Source organism: Elgaria multicarinata, chromosome 15 (assembly GCF_023053635.1).
Source record: "Elgaria multicarinata webbii isolate HBS135686 ecotype San Diego chromosome 15, rElgMul1.1.pri, whole genome shotgun sequence".
Classification (NCBI taxonomy): Eukaryota; Metazoa; Chordata; class Lepidosauria; order Squamata; family Anguidae; genus Elgaria; species Elgaria multicarinata.
Window position 1 is genome coordinate 29,811,807 of NC_086185.1, and position 15,880 is coordinate 29,827,686.

At 41.0% G+C, this 15,880-nt stretch overlaps 1 protein-coding gene across 1 annotated transcript in view; it reads right to left on the reverse strand.

Moving 5' to 3' along the window:
• Positions 1-15,880, reverse strand: part of ABCB7 (ATP binding cassette subfamily B member 7) — a 66,317-nt gene that overhangs the window by 38,467 nt on the left and 11,970 nt on the right. The window contains exons 2-4 of the mRNA XM_063141755.1: positions 15,695-15,772; positions 10,231-10,317; positions 2,299-2,418 (exon numbers count right to left, since the gene is read on the reverse strand). Of these exons, the coding sequence (XP_062997825.1) occupies positions 2,299-2,418; positions 10,231-10,317; positions 15,695-15,772 (285 nt within the window). The remainder of the gene's footprint in view (positions 1-2,298; positions 2,419-10,230; positions 10,318-15,694; positions 15,773-15,880) is intronic.

Sequence of the window (15,880 nt, forward strand, 5' to 3'; positions counted from 1 at the left end):
ATTCTCTTTTGGCTGGAATTTAATACAGCTGCAGATTCATTTCAGCCCTGTGGGATCATAATTACCCTATGCACTAGTTTGAGCCACTGGATTCAAATTCAAATTAGTCGTTGGCAATTGTGTGTGTCGTTAGGCAAAAATAAATAAATCTGTATGTAGATATGAGGAGGGAAGACAAAAACAGGCTTGTTCTTCGTATATTACTCCAGATTCTTTCAGAAGCCTTTTGGGATAGCTACTGAATACAACACAAACATATATTATGAACCTGCTCCCTCAAAATAAGATCACCATGAATCAACATTTTTAGGCTTATTTTATTTCTTTATATTTCTGTACTGCCCAATCCCAAATGGATGTGATGGAATTCATTAATGTAAAGCATTAGGAAGTTCAAAATAAAAGCTTATCAAATGTCCCCAAGATTAAAATTCCGACTATTTCCCACCCCTGAAATCTAACTTGGTTCCCGGTTAGTGAAAGCCTGTGTAAATGAAGGTTCTACAGCAAAAGATTCTCTGACTCACTCCAAGCGTAGAGGATGTTAAAGCATCACCAAAATACTCTCTCCCAGGACTGATTTAAATTGGAAAACATGGAGGCAACCAACACGTAGCAAGACTTTTATCCAAAGTGTGCCACTAAGCAGAGAAGTAACATATTAACTGTGTGTATTATCTGCATGCTCATCTAAATGGGAGTTTGCAATTGTACAGGGCAAAGATGTCTTCTCTCTGTGGCAGACAACTCTTGGTGGATAGTTACATCTTCAGGCAATTACATCTTCAGAGGCCTGTTTATTGGGGCCTATAAAGAAACTGAACTATACTGAGGGCCACCGTTTAGTAGAACTAACCCTAAAGGTCTTTGCAGCCAAGACTGTGTCCCATCTTCTTTACGGTGCACCAATCTGGGGTAGCCACTGCAGAGATGAACTTGATGTAATCCAAAACAAGTTCCTGCGTATGCTCTTGGCAGTGTCGCACAGTACCTGGTGCATTATTAAGGACTGAAGTAGGTCTCCCTTCTCTAAAAGCATGTATACACAAATCCACAATATTGTATTGGAAAAAATTACTATCGTTACCGGAACAACATTTAGCAAAATTATGCTTTTTGGATTTGCAGAATAGAGAAGGCTGGGTACAATCTTGGAGATGACTGATGTTGAGCTACACAAGCCCCTTAACAATGACAATGCAGGATGTATCCGATCAAAAGATCTGAGATACTGTGTTTGGTGAAGATGCCAAAAGAGATTCTGAATACATAAAAAACTGTACATTTGCTACTTGGTATACCAAAATCAAAACAGATCATAAAAGGGCTACTTATTTGTGAGACCCCTGTTAGGCATGGTTTTACCTAGCTCAGATATCAAATGATACCCACTGAGTATCCGGTTGGAAGTTTTTCTAATAGACCTGTAAAAGAGCGCATTTGCTTATGTGAAGCAGGACATATTGAAGATCTCGTATATTATATCCTATACTGTCCATTATATAATTTGCCCAGGGCTAAATTTATTTTCCCTTTCCAGGCCACCTTAGAAGGCCAATCAGACGATTTTAAAATTAAATGGCTGTTGGCTGATGTGGACAAATTAATCAGCTAGAGGACAGCTTTATTTGCGCTATCTGCAAGGAAAATAAGAGCAGCCTTTCTAAATCATACCACTGTCAAATCCTAAGGGGGTTAAACAGAAGAAATGTTTTAAATCCTGATCATTTTATTGTATTCTTGTTTTATTGTATCAAATGTTTTTCTGTTTTATACTTGTGTGCTTTGTGTTTGTATTGTGATGGCCATGGGCTATAAACAATAAAATCTTGAGCGTCTACACAGAAGCAGCCACCAGGAGGCTACCTAAGTTACTCTGAAAAGCCCACTGAATCACATGCCCCCTTCCTCCAGGCCCTCCCACCTGAAGGGTAAGGACCACCACCACCCCACTTTGATTGCAATTAAGCATTACAATGGAACCAACAGTGACTGCAGCTAAAATGTAGTTAAGGTATCATAGAATCATAGAATAGCAGAGTTGGAAGGGGCCTACAAGGCCATCGAGTCCAACCCCCTGCCCAAGAAAGATGAGGGGTGCTGCTGGAGGGACAGAGCATGAAATCCTGTTCAAACAGGGTCATGCATCTGAGAGTGTTACATAAGCGCATAGACAGTCGCTGAGATCACGATGGTATGCAAGAAAAGGCCATCTTTCAAAATACAGAAGCTGAGCCACTTCTAGCACTTACTGCAGAAGCCTTGCCCCCTGTTTCAACTCAGTGAAACAGCTCTTACCTTTGCACCTGCTAACAGTCCTAGCGATATGGCAACTCTGGCACGCAGGTCAGGCCTATCTTTGGGCCACACATACGAGAGCATGGCTTTGATGATCTTTCTGCCATCTATTTCTTTCATCTGTGGAAACAAAATACTGCATTTCAGAAGATAATCCGAATACATTTCACAAAACTGATGGCTGCAGAATCTCAATACAGAGATGCAAGTTATTTTCGGATCCCAACGGTAGTATAAGGAAGAAAAATATTCAGCACAAACCGAGATCCTTTCAAAGGGTACACAGTAATGTCATGCCTAAGACCAAGAAAATTGTTCTAGGTGGTTTAATTGTGTGTAAAATGTCACCACTTCTTTTTAACAGAATGGCTCTGAAGTTGGTTAATCATGCATTATGAGGCTGTTAACAGCCAAGCGAAGAACTATAGCTTCTCCCATAAATTGAAAGACTGTCCTGTCCTGTGTTATTAATTCTTTGTTTTAAAGCGCAAACTAATCAAACACAGCTGCGACCTTTCTTCTTTCATTTTATTAATCTTTCTATAGTGTCAGGTAAACTCAAAAGATAGCCAAGTATTTTTACATTCAAGTATAAAAACCAGGAAAAACCTCATAAGCTAACGCCACACAGCATAAAATTGTTTATCATTTCAAACCCTGCCTACACCACAATATTATAAATGGCATCTATAGCAACTGTGAGCAGTAAGAACCGGAGGAGTAGCAATGTTAGCTAGCCAGTCAAGGGGATTACATACTCTGCCTCTCCCTTATTGCACAGAAAGCTGAGAGCAGCAGCAAGGCAGCACTGGACATGCCTGTGATGGGAAGTCTGCAACTATCAAAAAATCTAAGCAGCCAACGCCTCTCTGGCATTGGGGTCTTTTTTATTTCTGGACACTTGCAGACTCCAGTTGATTAAAAAAAAGTAGGTAGCAATAGAAAAGTAGTGAGTCATTTCAAAGTGGGAAACTTAAGAATAATACTTATTCTTAATACTGGCAAACTAACACAAAGCACCAGAAACAATTTAATTGCAAATTGGGTTTCACAGATGCGTTTCTTAGCTCTCATGGCACAAGCTTAACGGATGCAACTCTCCAGAAATCATATAGCTGATAGCAATTAGCTATAGTTTCAAAATGTAATTCAAAGAACAGTCAAAAGTTAAGAACTATAACTGTGTCAAAGATCAATACAACTTCATTTCCCCATTGCAATCTCTATGGTTCACCGTAAAAGTCTCGAGTGATTCCTGGCATCCCAAGCAAACAAAGACAAGGCTTCTAGAAAAAGGCCTAAGAGATTTAGTCCAAACTTGAAATCTTTGTTGGTACATCCACACTACATATGCCAAGCCCTATCAAATCCAAGAGTCAAAACCAAGGTTCAAGAGCAAGTCCAAAGTAAACCTACACGCACAGAGATTTTGATGACCATAGCTTTCACTTTGGTGTCCCCATGTTACATGGGTCAAGGCACAGAAAAATCCAAGAGTTAGAATTAATCCAAACCACAGGCACTCTGGGATATTGAAGACAAAGATGCACAGTGCATAGCAAACAAGAATTCAAGGCCCGTTAAAAGTATAGCAATGCCTTCAACTGCTGGTTCTTAATGATTCACAATTTACGTGGAATAAGCCAAATCCAGGTGAGAAGTGTTTTTCACAGCTCAAGGGGGGGGGGAATCAAAAGGGTTTAGAGATGTAAAATTTCCAGAAATTTTGAAGCCACGGGGGGAAAAAACACAAAAATGAAAATTTTCAGAAAAATTGAAATAATGCAATACTAGCCCTTTTTACAGATTGAGAGTCATTTTGTTACTTTAGGAACATAAAATGTAATTATGTAGAACTTGGTTTGGCATAACATTATTACATTCGGTATATTAAAAGTACAGTGTATTCAAACAATTATTACAAATTGAATTTACTTTTTTTTTTTTTACTTCTTTTGGTAACAAATGGAGTTACAAGCTCCTGAACTGTTAGGAACACCTGAACTGTAAGGAACCTCTTTGGTTTTGCCAGTTTATGAGGAGCAGGCAAAAAATAATTTAAAACAACAACAATAGAATAATCCATTAACATTAGTAACAAAGGAAACATTAATATTTTCCTTTGTTACTAATGTGATGGTTTCTTCTGGGTTTCTTTAATTGTTTTTTGCCTGCTCCTCATAAACTAGCAAAACCAAAGAGGTTCCTTATAGTTCAGGTGTTCTTTAAAGATCAGGAGCTTGTAGCTCTATTTGTTAACAAAAGAAGTAAAAAAAAAGTAAATTCAATTTGTTATACTTGTTTGAATATACTGTACTTTTAATATAACAAATGTAATAATTTTTTGCCAAACCAAGTTCTATATAATTACATTTTACGTTCCTAAAGTAACAAAGTGACTTTTAATCTGTAAAAAGGGCTAATATTGCTTCTTTTCTTTTTTTCAATTTTTCTGAAAATTTCTGTTTCCCCCCGGAAAAAAACTTGTTTATTTCCATGGCTTCAAATTTCCAGAAATTTTACATCTCTAACCATTACACAAATAACTTAGGCCTCAGCCTTCCCTTTGGACCACTTCTGATCAAATCCTGACTGTAAACTACAGGAACCACCGTCGCACAGTGGCTGAGTCCCAACGTAATGCATTTATTTCTTATATTTTTAATCCACTCAGTAACCAATGTCTCAAGTACAGTAGAAGAAAAACTGCAGGCCTATATGGGAGAAACCAATAAAATCCAGATTCCATTTGTTACAATATTCTCTTCTATACCTTATCCTGCCCCCACCAGAGGCAACCAAAGTGTTAAGATATACTTGAGGATGTTGACAATCTAAAGTATTTGAGAGCGGTACCATTGTAAGTACCTTTCATATATATCCTTCCGAGGGAGTATATTCTCTACTGACGACTTATAAGTCTCAAGTGGATACAAAATAAATGTCTGCTTATTCCTCATCACTAAAGAACAGGAGAAGAGTGATAGCATACGCAGAAATCTTTCCATTTTAGGTACACATGCATAGACAGTCCCACATTTCAAGCAGATGGAAGAGATATTTGAGCACCATTAATGATTTGAAAGGAAAGAGAACTGGTGTCCAGTTAATATGAAAGCTACTTGGGAGTTGTTCAAATTATACACTGCTGTTAGCTTGTCTCAATTTGTAGAGGAAAGCTATTTGAAAAACCAAGGAGGAAGTACTTACAAACAAGGAATTGAATCTGACTTAGGTTACAAGGCAACACAGATAACGCAGAAAGGAGTTACAGGGCAGCACGTGGATTGCCATGAACAATAAAGAAGGGCAAGGAGAAGAGTAAGGTAAAGAATGTGTAAAAATATGTATTAGAAAAGAAGTCAGCATGAAGTAAATCAGGATACAAAAGCAGAAAGTTGCTAACGCTGATGTAAAGGTCTCACAGATCCATTAAGAGTGGCTTCCACACAAAAATAGACTGGTAAATTCTTCCCTACACCTTTAAAATAAGCTTTTTAAAAAGGTTATTTGTATCTATGAATAGAGTACAGATATAATTCTAGTTTAATTGATACCAAAGAAAAATCTAAGTCAAGTTGGTGGTATTATTCATTTTCAGAGCGTTTTTAACGGCTATTCTGTGGCTAGCATAGTTGGACCCAATCCAGCTGCAGCCCTTCCGCACTCCTGCAGCAGAGGCGCTAAGAATGCACTAGCTGCAAAGCAAGAGGGCTTAAAGTAGTTTATGCTTTTGTTTGAAAGATAAAGGAATGCTAACACATACATGGCACACATACAAAGACATGTGATGTACCACTTATGAAAACTGCCTCATGTCGCTATCTATGCACATTTACCTGGGAGTAAGCCACTGAACTCAGTGAGACTTCCTCCCCTTTACTAATAATAAAGAGGGCCTTCTCTGTTGTGGCACCCCGGCTGTGGAATAAGCTCCCTAAGGAGGTTCGCCTGGCACCTACACTATATTCTTTCAGATGCCAGGTGAACCATTTTATTCTGTCAGTATTTCAACAGTCTATGAATTTAATTTTAAGTTTGCTGTTTTAAATTTGTATTTCTGCACGGCTGCTGATTTTCTCCTGGTTGTGCTTTTATATTGTATTTTATATCATGTTTTTATACTGTTGTTTTATACTTTGAATGGTTTTAATTGTTGTGAACCGCCCAGAGAGCTCCGGCTATTGGGCGGTATAGAAATGCAATACATAAAACACAGGATTGAGCTGCAAGTATTAAATAACTAATGGTAACAGAAATGGGAAGTCAGCCTTTCCTTCTTTGTCCCAGAATACAATGCGTTCTCTGCAACACCTACCTGCAATTAATTCTTTTAGAGAGCCATCCCGTGGCCCCTAGACAGAGTCTGGGTGGGGTGGGGGACAGGATAGTTCAGAGTCCGGGATCTGAAGTTAGAGAGACCATGCTCCAACCTTGGAGTCAAGAGTCCGAGACCCATCCTCCCCCCTACTGGTGAGGACAGAACTGTGCCTGCTGCCTCTCTGAGGTCACAAGGCAAACTCAGAGGCAAGTTATAGGGGGCAGTCCCATGAGCGGGAAGGGGAGGCTGGTTTATGTTGAATCCTCCACCCTCTCCAGCCTCCTTTCCTTTCCCTCCCCTCCCATCTAGCTACACTGCGGCGTGGGAGGTGCGGCGGAGGCAAGGATCACTTCCGCGGGCCTCCCACTCTGGACTGGGTATTTGTAAGCTCCCAAGTTCAGAGGCTTAAGAGTATCAAGGGCGGATTCCATAGGATTAAGCCCCTAGCCTGCAGTCTCCATTTTGATCCTCAGACTTCACAGCCCCAACTTCAGGCCTAATTTTGTGATTTTCCTTTTTGTTTCTTCCCCTACCCCCTGCTTTTTGTACCACCTCGCCTGATGACAAGTTCTGGATAACTCAAAAACTTGCACAATCTTCTTTGGCATTTTGGTTGGTCTAATAACAGTATTGCCTAACTGTGGAGTTTTAATCAGCTTTTTCAGATATTTTGCATTAATGTTGAAACTCTGGCGACCAGCCAGAGGATCAAGAGCCATGGAGAGTTGCATCCTCTCTCTCTCTCTCTCTCCCAGGAAGAGGAACACAACAAGGAGAAGAGCACCCAGGCCCCAGCTATCCGGTAGAGATTAAGCTACTGCTGGGAATTTGCCTCCAAGCACTTCATCAGAAACGACTCTCTGGCGTCTGCCAGGGCCGAGAAGAACAAAGGCCTGCGGGTAGTTGCAGCACTCTACCCAAGTGAGAATACCAGCAAGGGAAGATGGGCCTGGCCCCAGCTGGATAGAAATGTCCATTTACAACTCACCACTCCATTCTGGCATTGCCAAATGAATCTCTTCCTTCCTCCCTCCTTCCCTTGTGTGTCTTGACTTTTTAGTTTATAAGCCAGAGGACAGGGTCTGTATCTCTTCCATTCAGGTATTGCGCCTGCCACTAGCACTCCAGCGGATTTTTGATTTGAATGTGCCATTTTGGAAGTCAGTATTTGGTCTAAAAAGTGAGACTCATAATCACAGCAACAACAGCAACAACAACAATGAACATGAATGATCGCAGGCTTGGGAGAGTACTATTGTAAGAAGGATCCAGTTCGGTTCCTCTCTAAAATAAAGGAAATCCATGTGGCAGACTTCAGTCATTCCACTCACCATGGCAGACATGACATAGCCAGCCTTCCTCCCAACTCTGAAGCTGCAGAGAAGGTCAAAGATCCTACTGACAGTTGCATGGGGTTCCTGCCACTTTCTCAGGTCCACAATTGGGAGGAAGACGCAGGGTTATTCAGTATCTGCCCAGCCAAGGCACCTGAGGAACCTTGGCCACGCAGGACCAAACTGGCAATCCTCCCACATATTTGTCTTTCCTGCCAGAAAGGTCGGGGAGGGGGTTTGATGTTATTGCCGAACACTGTTTGTCGAGGCATTCTTCCCTTAGAAAATGTTGGCTGGGTTGGGAGACTGGGCAAGGGATGGGTGGGAGAGAAGAGAAGTACAATACAGCAACTACAATTTTTGACTTCACCAGCAATTGTAGACTCCAGTCACCCATGCTTTCCTCTCCCCAATCTTCTTACTGTTCCTCCCAAATGGACGCCTATTTTTGGTTGCCTTACTAGGATCATTTCAGCGGCTATCTCTGGCAGAAAATAGCGAACACAGAGGCTTACGATGAACTGAAATGCAATTCTGCACATGGCTGGATTTAAGCATCAACAGGAGTAGCTACACCTAAAACTTAAGGGATGGGCATATATTTAAATTTGACAAAGTACCTCACCAAATAATCCTGAGCAAATTTAGTAGTCATGAAATAAGAGGTCCTCTTATGGATCAGTAACTGGTTAAAGAACAGAAAGCAGAAAAAAAGGAATAAATGTCAAATTCTCCCAGTGGAGGGAAGTAAATAGTGAGGTACCACAGGAATCGGTATTGGGACCAATGCTTTTCAACGTGTTCATACATGATCTGGATTTAGGAGTGAACACTGAAGTGGCCAAATTTGTCGATGACACCAAATTATTTAAGGTTGTTAAAACGAAAAGGAATTGTGAGGAGCTCCAAAAGGATCTCTCCAAACTGGGAAAATGAGTATCAAAACGGCCAATGCAGTTCAGTGTAAGGAAATGTAAATTAATGCACAATGGAGTAAAAAAATCCCGACTTCACATATAAGCTGATGGGATCTGAGCTAGTGGCAACTGATCGGGAAAGTGATCTTGGGGTTGTGGTGGTCACAATAAAAATGTCAACCCAGTGCGCAGCTGCTGTAAAAAAGGCAAACTCCATGTAAAAAAGGCATTATTAGAAAAGGAACTCAAAATAAAACTGCCAATATCACAATGCCTGTATACAAATCTATGGTGCGACCACACAGTTCTGGTCACCATACCTATAAAGAGATATTGTAGAGCTGGAAAAAGTGCAGAAAAGGACAACTAAAATGATCGAGGGAAAGTAACAACATCTGGGATTGTTTAGCTTGGAAAAAGAAAGGTAAGGGGAGACACAATGGAGGTGTAAAAAATTATACATTTTTCTCCCTCTCTCATAATACTTGAACCTAGGGTCATCCCATGAATCTGACTGGTGACAGTACTCCTTCACACAACACACAGTTCAACTTTTGGAATTCACTACCACAAGATGTAGTAAGGGCCGCCAATTTGGATGGCTTTAAAAGGGGATTGGATAAATTCTTAGAGGTGAAGGCTATCAATGGCTACTAGTCCTGTTGGTTATGTGCTACTTCCAGTATCCAAGGCAGTAAGCCTGTGTGCACCAGCTGCTGCACTCATGTCCTGCTTCTGGGTTCCTAGTTAACAGCTGCTTAGCCAATGTGTGAACAGAATGCTGGACTAGACAGAACCTTGGTCTGACCCAGCAGGGCTCTTCTTAATTTAAAATATTTTTGTACTGCCTTTCAAGACCATTTACAAAACCAAACCATAACATAATAAAAATATAAAATGCAATTAACCAAAACAGCACTTTTCATCCTCATCCCACCAGACCCTTTAAGAAAGAATCTTATATATATGGCACATTTTCACTTATAGTCAACCACGTTGGAGGCCTATTGTCAGGCAAAAAATTTAAATAAATATTTTTTAAAAAAATAGGCCATGTCCCTGAGGATCATGACTGTTATGATGTAATCAAGGATGCAGGGAGAGAGGAAGAAGCATTCATGCCTAATGGAGAAGCTAGTCCTGTCCATTGTTTCATGACTCATAAAAACTGCTGAACAGACTCATTGAAAACCTCAAAATGGATACCATCTGCTTAGGGCAGTCCTTTCAAAACATGGGAGGATACATTGGCTTTATTCTTGCTTCAAAACTAATAATCCAAATCCGATCACTGTGTGGACATTTGTTTATATTGTGGTGCTATGCAGAAACATAAATGTGTGTCAACAACGATATTTACCCCATCCTTTGGATCCGAATGTAGTCGTCCACCTGCATGTCCGTGCCAGCATGTTCTTTTATCTATCTGGGACCACCCCTGAAGATTCTGCACAAGGAAGAACACAACGAACACTGACTTCAACCATTACAAATGTTCTAGTGAAACAGATTCCATTGAGTTCTGCCAGTATGTTAAGAGGACTTCATTCAATTCTGCTTTCATTGAAAAGGCTTGGCCTGGTGCGAAGCATAATGCAGTCGGGGAAAACTGGGCGTTAGAAAAACTGTAACTATCCTCATAAAAATAGGGCTAGCCATCTGGCAGTTGATCTTCACTTACACCACCTCAAGAACAGCACATCTACAATACAAAGATATTTTTCACCAGTACAAGACTCTTCCTAACACCAAATGTCTTTTGAAAGAGATGAATCTGCGTTCCCTTGGAAAGTCAGAAAGTAAGAGATACTCTGGAGCTCATCTGGGGAAGTTTATGTCAGAGCCTCAAGTCAGTTGCATTCAAGATCCTGCTCCTTGCTTCAGATATCAGCACCTTACACTCTGAAGTAAAGTGGAGCAGAGTCCATAGACCACAAATAGTGGCAGGACTAAAGCAGTCCTAGGCTGTGAAGGTCTCTTTAAAAAGGCAAGCGATAGCACCTTGAATTGATTCCATAAGCTGCAGCTGGCTGGGAAAAATGTGACTGGCTGCAGCTTCCTAGCACATGTAAACCAACCACACAATGAATAAATTGCACACACGAGCAATCGCCAAGGCACAGCTTGCCATGATGAACTAACGCATCATTTATTTATTTATTTATTTATTTATTTTAATCCGAGGTCTTCCATTTTCAAGTAAGAAGAGAATGATGCATTTAGAATGTCACTTTTCAAAGTGCAGCTAGGCTTTAATCAAAACGCTTAACATCTCTATTACGTTCGAACACCAAGAGCAATTTGGCAAGCAACATAACAACAATGTAAAGCACTTATACAGACCTTAGGAAATGCTTACAAGTGCCTCAGAAAGCATTAATTCACTGCAATTCTTCACAGAAAACATCATTGCTTCTACTTTGAAGAAGGGGAGCTAGGAGGTTATAGCAAAAGAAGCTCCATAAAGAAAAATAATCTAACGTGCCTTGAATAAATATTCAGAGATCAGAAACAGCATAATATGTGCACTATATCACACCTGGGCCAAGTTAAAGTTGTTTGGATGCTTTAAGTATGTGTTTTGATATTTGCATTTTTGCAAAATGAAGCCACCACTCCCAATTATAATTATTGATGGTGTGGGGAAGGGTGTTGTAGGATATTTTAATGTAATTTAGTATACATTTCTGATTCTAAATTTCACGTACCATGGTCTAATTCAGGTTTTAAGACTACGTATCAAATTACTTGTTCTATGCAGATACTATAAGCCAGCCTTCCTCAACTTCAGTAAGGATGTGGTACAGGAACTTCTAGCCAATTTAAATGTCTTCAAGTTCCCAGGCCCTGATGAAATTCGCCCTAGAATATTGAAGGACCTGGTTGAAGAGCTGTCAGGGCCTCTGTCAATTATCTTTGAGGAGTGCTGGAGAACTGAGCAGGTGCCAGAGGACGGGAGAAGAACAAATGTACCCCCCCTCTTCAAGAACAGGGGGGAAAAGGAGGACCCCAGTAATTATCGGCTAGCGAGTCTAACATTAATTCCCGGAAAGATGTTAAAGCAGGTAATAAAGCAGACCATTTGTAAGCATCTTGAAGACAATGCGGCGATTACTAAGAGTCAGCATGGCTTTGTCAAAAATAGGTCATGTGAGACAAACCTTGCCTCCTTTTTTTGACAAGGTAACAACTCCAGTGGACAAGGGGAATGCTGTGGAAGTAATCTACCTTGATTTCAGCAGAGCTTTTGACAAAGTTCCATATGACATTCTCACTGTCAAGCTGCTAAAGTTTGGCTTGGATGGCACCACAGTAAGGTGGGTCCACAACTGGCTCGCTAACCACACTCAAAGAGTCAGCATTAATGATTCTGCATCGTGTTGGAGAGCAGTAACCAGCGGGGTACCCCAGGGTTCTGTCTTGGGGGCCAGTATTATTCAACCGTTTTATTAATGCCCCGGATGACAGAATGAGACTGCAATCAGATTTGGACAGGTTGGAAGACTGGGCTGAGAGGAACAAGATGTTCTTTAACAGGGAGAAATGCAAGGTATTACATTTAGGGAGGAAGCATGTAGCATACACATACAAGATGGATGATTCATGGCTTGGAAGCACTACATTAGAGAAGGGTTTGGATGTGGTCGACAGCAATCCGAACATGAGTCAGCAGTGCAAGATAGCTGTTAGATGGGCTAATGCACTTCTTGGCTGCATTAGAAGAAGCATTGAATCAAAAATACGTGAAGTCCTTCTTCCTCTCTACTTGGCAATAGTGAGCCCACATCTGGAGTATTGTGTATGATTCTGGGAACCACTTTTCCAGAAGGAAATTGACAGATTAAAACAGGTTCAGAGGAGGGCAAGAAAGCTGATACAGGGACTTGAGACCATGCCCTATGAGGCTGAAGGAACTTGGGATTTTAGTCTAGAGAAAAGAAGACTGAGGGGAGACATGTTAGCAGTGTTCAGATACATAAAAGGATGCCACAGGAAAGACGGTCAAGAATTATTTTTCATGGCCCCAAAAATTAGGGCCTGAAATAATGGGAAAGTTACAGCTACCTAGATTCTGATTACAGATAAAGAAAAACTTCCTGACGGTAAGATCTGTACAGTGGAACAGTCTACCTATGGAGGGTTGGGTTCTCCATCTCTGGAGGTTTTTAAGAAGAGGCTGAACAGCCACCTCTCATGGATGGTTTAATTGGTTTTTCTGCACATTACAGAGGGTTAGACTAGATGATCCTATGTCCAATAGCTACGGTGGCGGGGGTTGATGTGAGTTATAGTACAAAACATCTGGAGGGCACCAGGTTGGGGAAGGCTGCTATAAGCACTTGATAACAGTATGATGTCAGAATCATGCAGATTTTGAAATTATTTATGGCATTTATATAGGACGCCCAACAACAATGATCTCTGAGCAGCTCACAAATGAAAAGACCATAAAGAAGGTACCAGGAGAGCTTCTCTGTGGTGTGTGCTAGGATTTAGGCAACCTTGCTCCCTCCAGATGTTTTAGACTTCAACTCCCATAAGCCATAGCCAACATGGTCAATCAGAAGGGATTCTGCGAATTGTAATACAAAACATCCAGAGGGCAGCAGGTTGCCTGTATGTCTACTTGCCTTATCAGGGAAGGAGAGTCAACCATCTGAGTTGAATGTGCCATCATGGCAGCCATTTTAAGTTTATGAGAAGCCAGAGGTTTATATTTCCCTATTTGTGTCAGTCAGCAAGATTTAAGCTTACCCTCAAGCATGCTATTGCTCCTGGTGTTCAATTCTGATATACAGGGTTTCGGATCACATGGTGATCCCAGCTCCTTCCATTGGTCTTTTTATCATGATCACACACATGTTGTAACTATAGACCAAGAAAGTTACTCATCCTGTTCAGTGCCCATTAAACAGAAGACAAAAATTAAAATAAAATACACTAGTTCTTTTCTCTAACAGGAATCCAAATTGGAAGGATCAGCACTTTCTGATGAATCTGAAAGCTACATGGAGCTGGAGAGGTATAAGTGTCCATTGTATTTATTCAGTTGTAGCTGCTGAATACTATAGTTTTCCTTACATAAAAACCATCATGTTAAATATGTGATATTAATATTAAATGTTACTATTAAGAGCATTGATCATTGACATGGGGAAAATCCTATATTTTAAAATGCTACTTTAAATAAGCATTCTTTGTTAATTCTAAAAGCAAATAGATCATAACCATTATCTCCCCAATGTTCCTATCACTGCACATAAATCATGCCCTTATAGCTCTTAACATTGAGTAGGGAGGAATTGTCCAGCTTTGTCAACAATGGGAAGTGGCTCAGTGGAAAGTGAAAAGTACTCTGCATATGCTAAGGGACAGCTTTACTATATTCCAGCTAGCTAGTAGAAATAATAATAAGAGCCATACTGGATCAGACCAAAGGGTCCACGTAGTCCAACATTCTGTTCGCGGGCAGCCAGATGCCTGTGGGAAACCTACCGATAGAACATGATTGCAGTACCCTGGACACCATTTGTTGGCCTCTCATAAAGCATTATACAAGCATTAAAAGAAAATGACTGGATGGAGAGGGAATCTACACGTCGTTGTGGGGGCGCATGTAAGCGCCCTCACAACGACGTGTAGACCGAGAAAGAAGAGACGGAGGAGGCGGCGGCTGGGGAACCGGCTGCGCTCTTGCCGCCGCCTCCTGCTGCCGGGCTAAGAGCCACCCAGGTCGGAGAGCTCGGCAGCGAGCTCTCCGACCTGGGTGGCTCTTAGCCTGGCAGCAGGAGGCCGGCGGGGAGGCGGCGGCGGCAAGGACGCGGCCGGTTCCCCAGCCGCCGCCTCCTCCGCCTCTTCTTTCTCGGTCTACACAGTCATTGTGGGGGCGCATGTAAGCACCCTCACAACGACGTGTAGATTCCCTCGGAGTCACTCCCAATGAAGAGTCACCTTTGCTAGCAGAAAGCTGTAACTGGTACAGTATGCCTTGCTTTCTCTTCCTGTTCTAAACTTAGTTAACTAATGACATTGTACCATCTCCTTTCTATAAATACCTTGAATATATTTGCTTTTTGTTAATAAATGTTTTAAAATCCAACCTAAATATATGTGCATCTATTTATGAAATAACTCTGCTGGTTGTGGATTATTCCCCTATCCTAGGTAGGGTTACATGGGCCTGTTCTAATGGAAACAGTGTTTTTTTAAAAATAAATAATTTTTTAATTTTTTTTTCTTTAGTTCTGGTTACAAACGTCAAATAATACTATATATATATACACAAATTCAGTGTCTGTACAAATATAAATTCATGTTCCAGTCTGGGTTTTGAGGTTATTTAACATTAATTTAATTCTGCCCACCCCGGAAATTAGTTACTTTACCCATCCATTTATGCTTGCCATAACTCTATATATGCTGTAGGCGGTGTTCGGAAATAGTGTTATTTAAGTTTAAACAGGCCAAATAGATTTCTGAACGTGCTCCCAACATGAGCCTGGACTTGGGTCATCCTGAAAGGCCCTCCTCCACTTTCAGAATGGGGGCACAACAGGAGAGGGGGGCCTTCCTGGTTGTGGTGCTTCTGCATGGAATGCTCTCCCCAGTGAAGACTGCCTATTATTTTTCTTTACACAGCACCAGCAGTTTCTGTGCTGGTTTATGGAGTATAAGGACACACGTGTCTCTGCCCTGAGAAATTTTGTTTCTTACAGACATCTTCTTAAGCTATAAAAGGAAAATTATAGAGATTGAGCAAGACACATTTTTCTCCACTAGCAGAAATAAAGGGGGTGGGGGGAGAAAACACTGCTCAGTCCTACCTTAGCTGCATCCAATAACTGCCTTGAATAGCATCTTCCTGAACTTTGCCATGAGAGTCTGTTTAATATTGGTGGCATCTGCAAAGAAAAGCGAGTCTGTGGTAAATTAAGAGCACAAAGTCCACGATCAGAGAACACTTCAGCATTTCATGTATACATGCCTAGCACACTCAAAGCCCATTTACT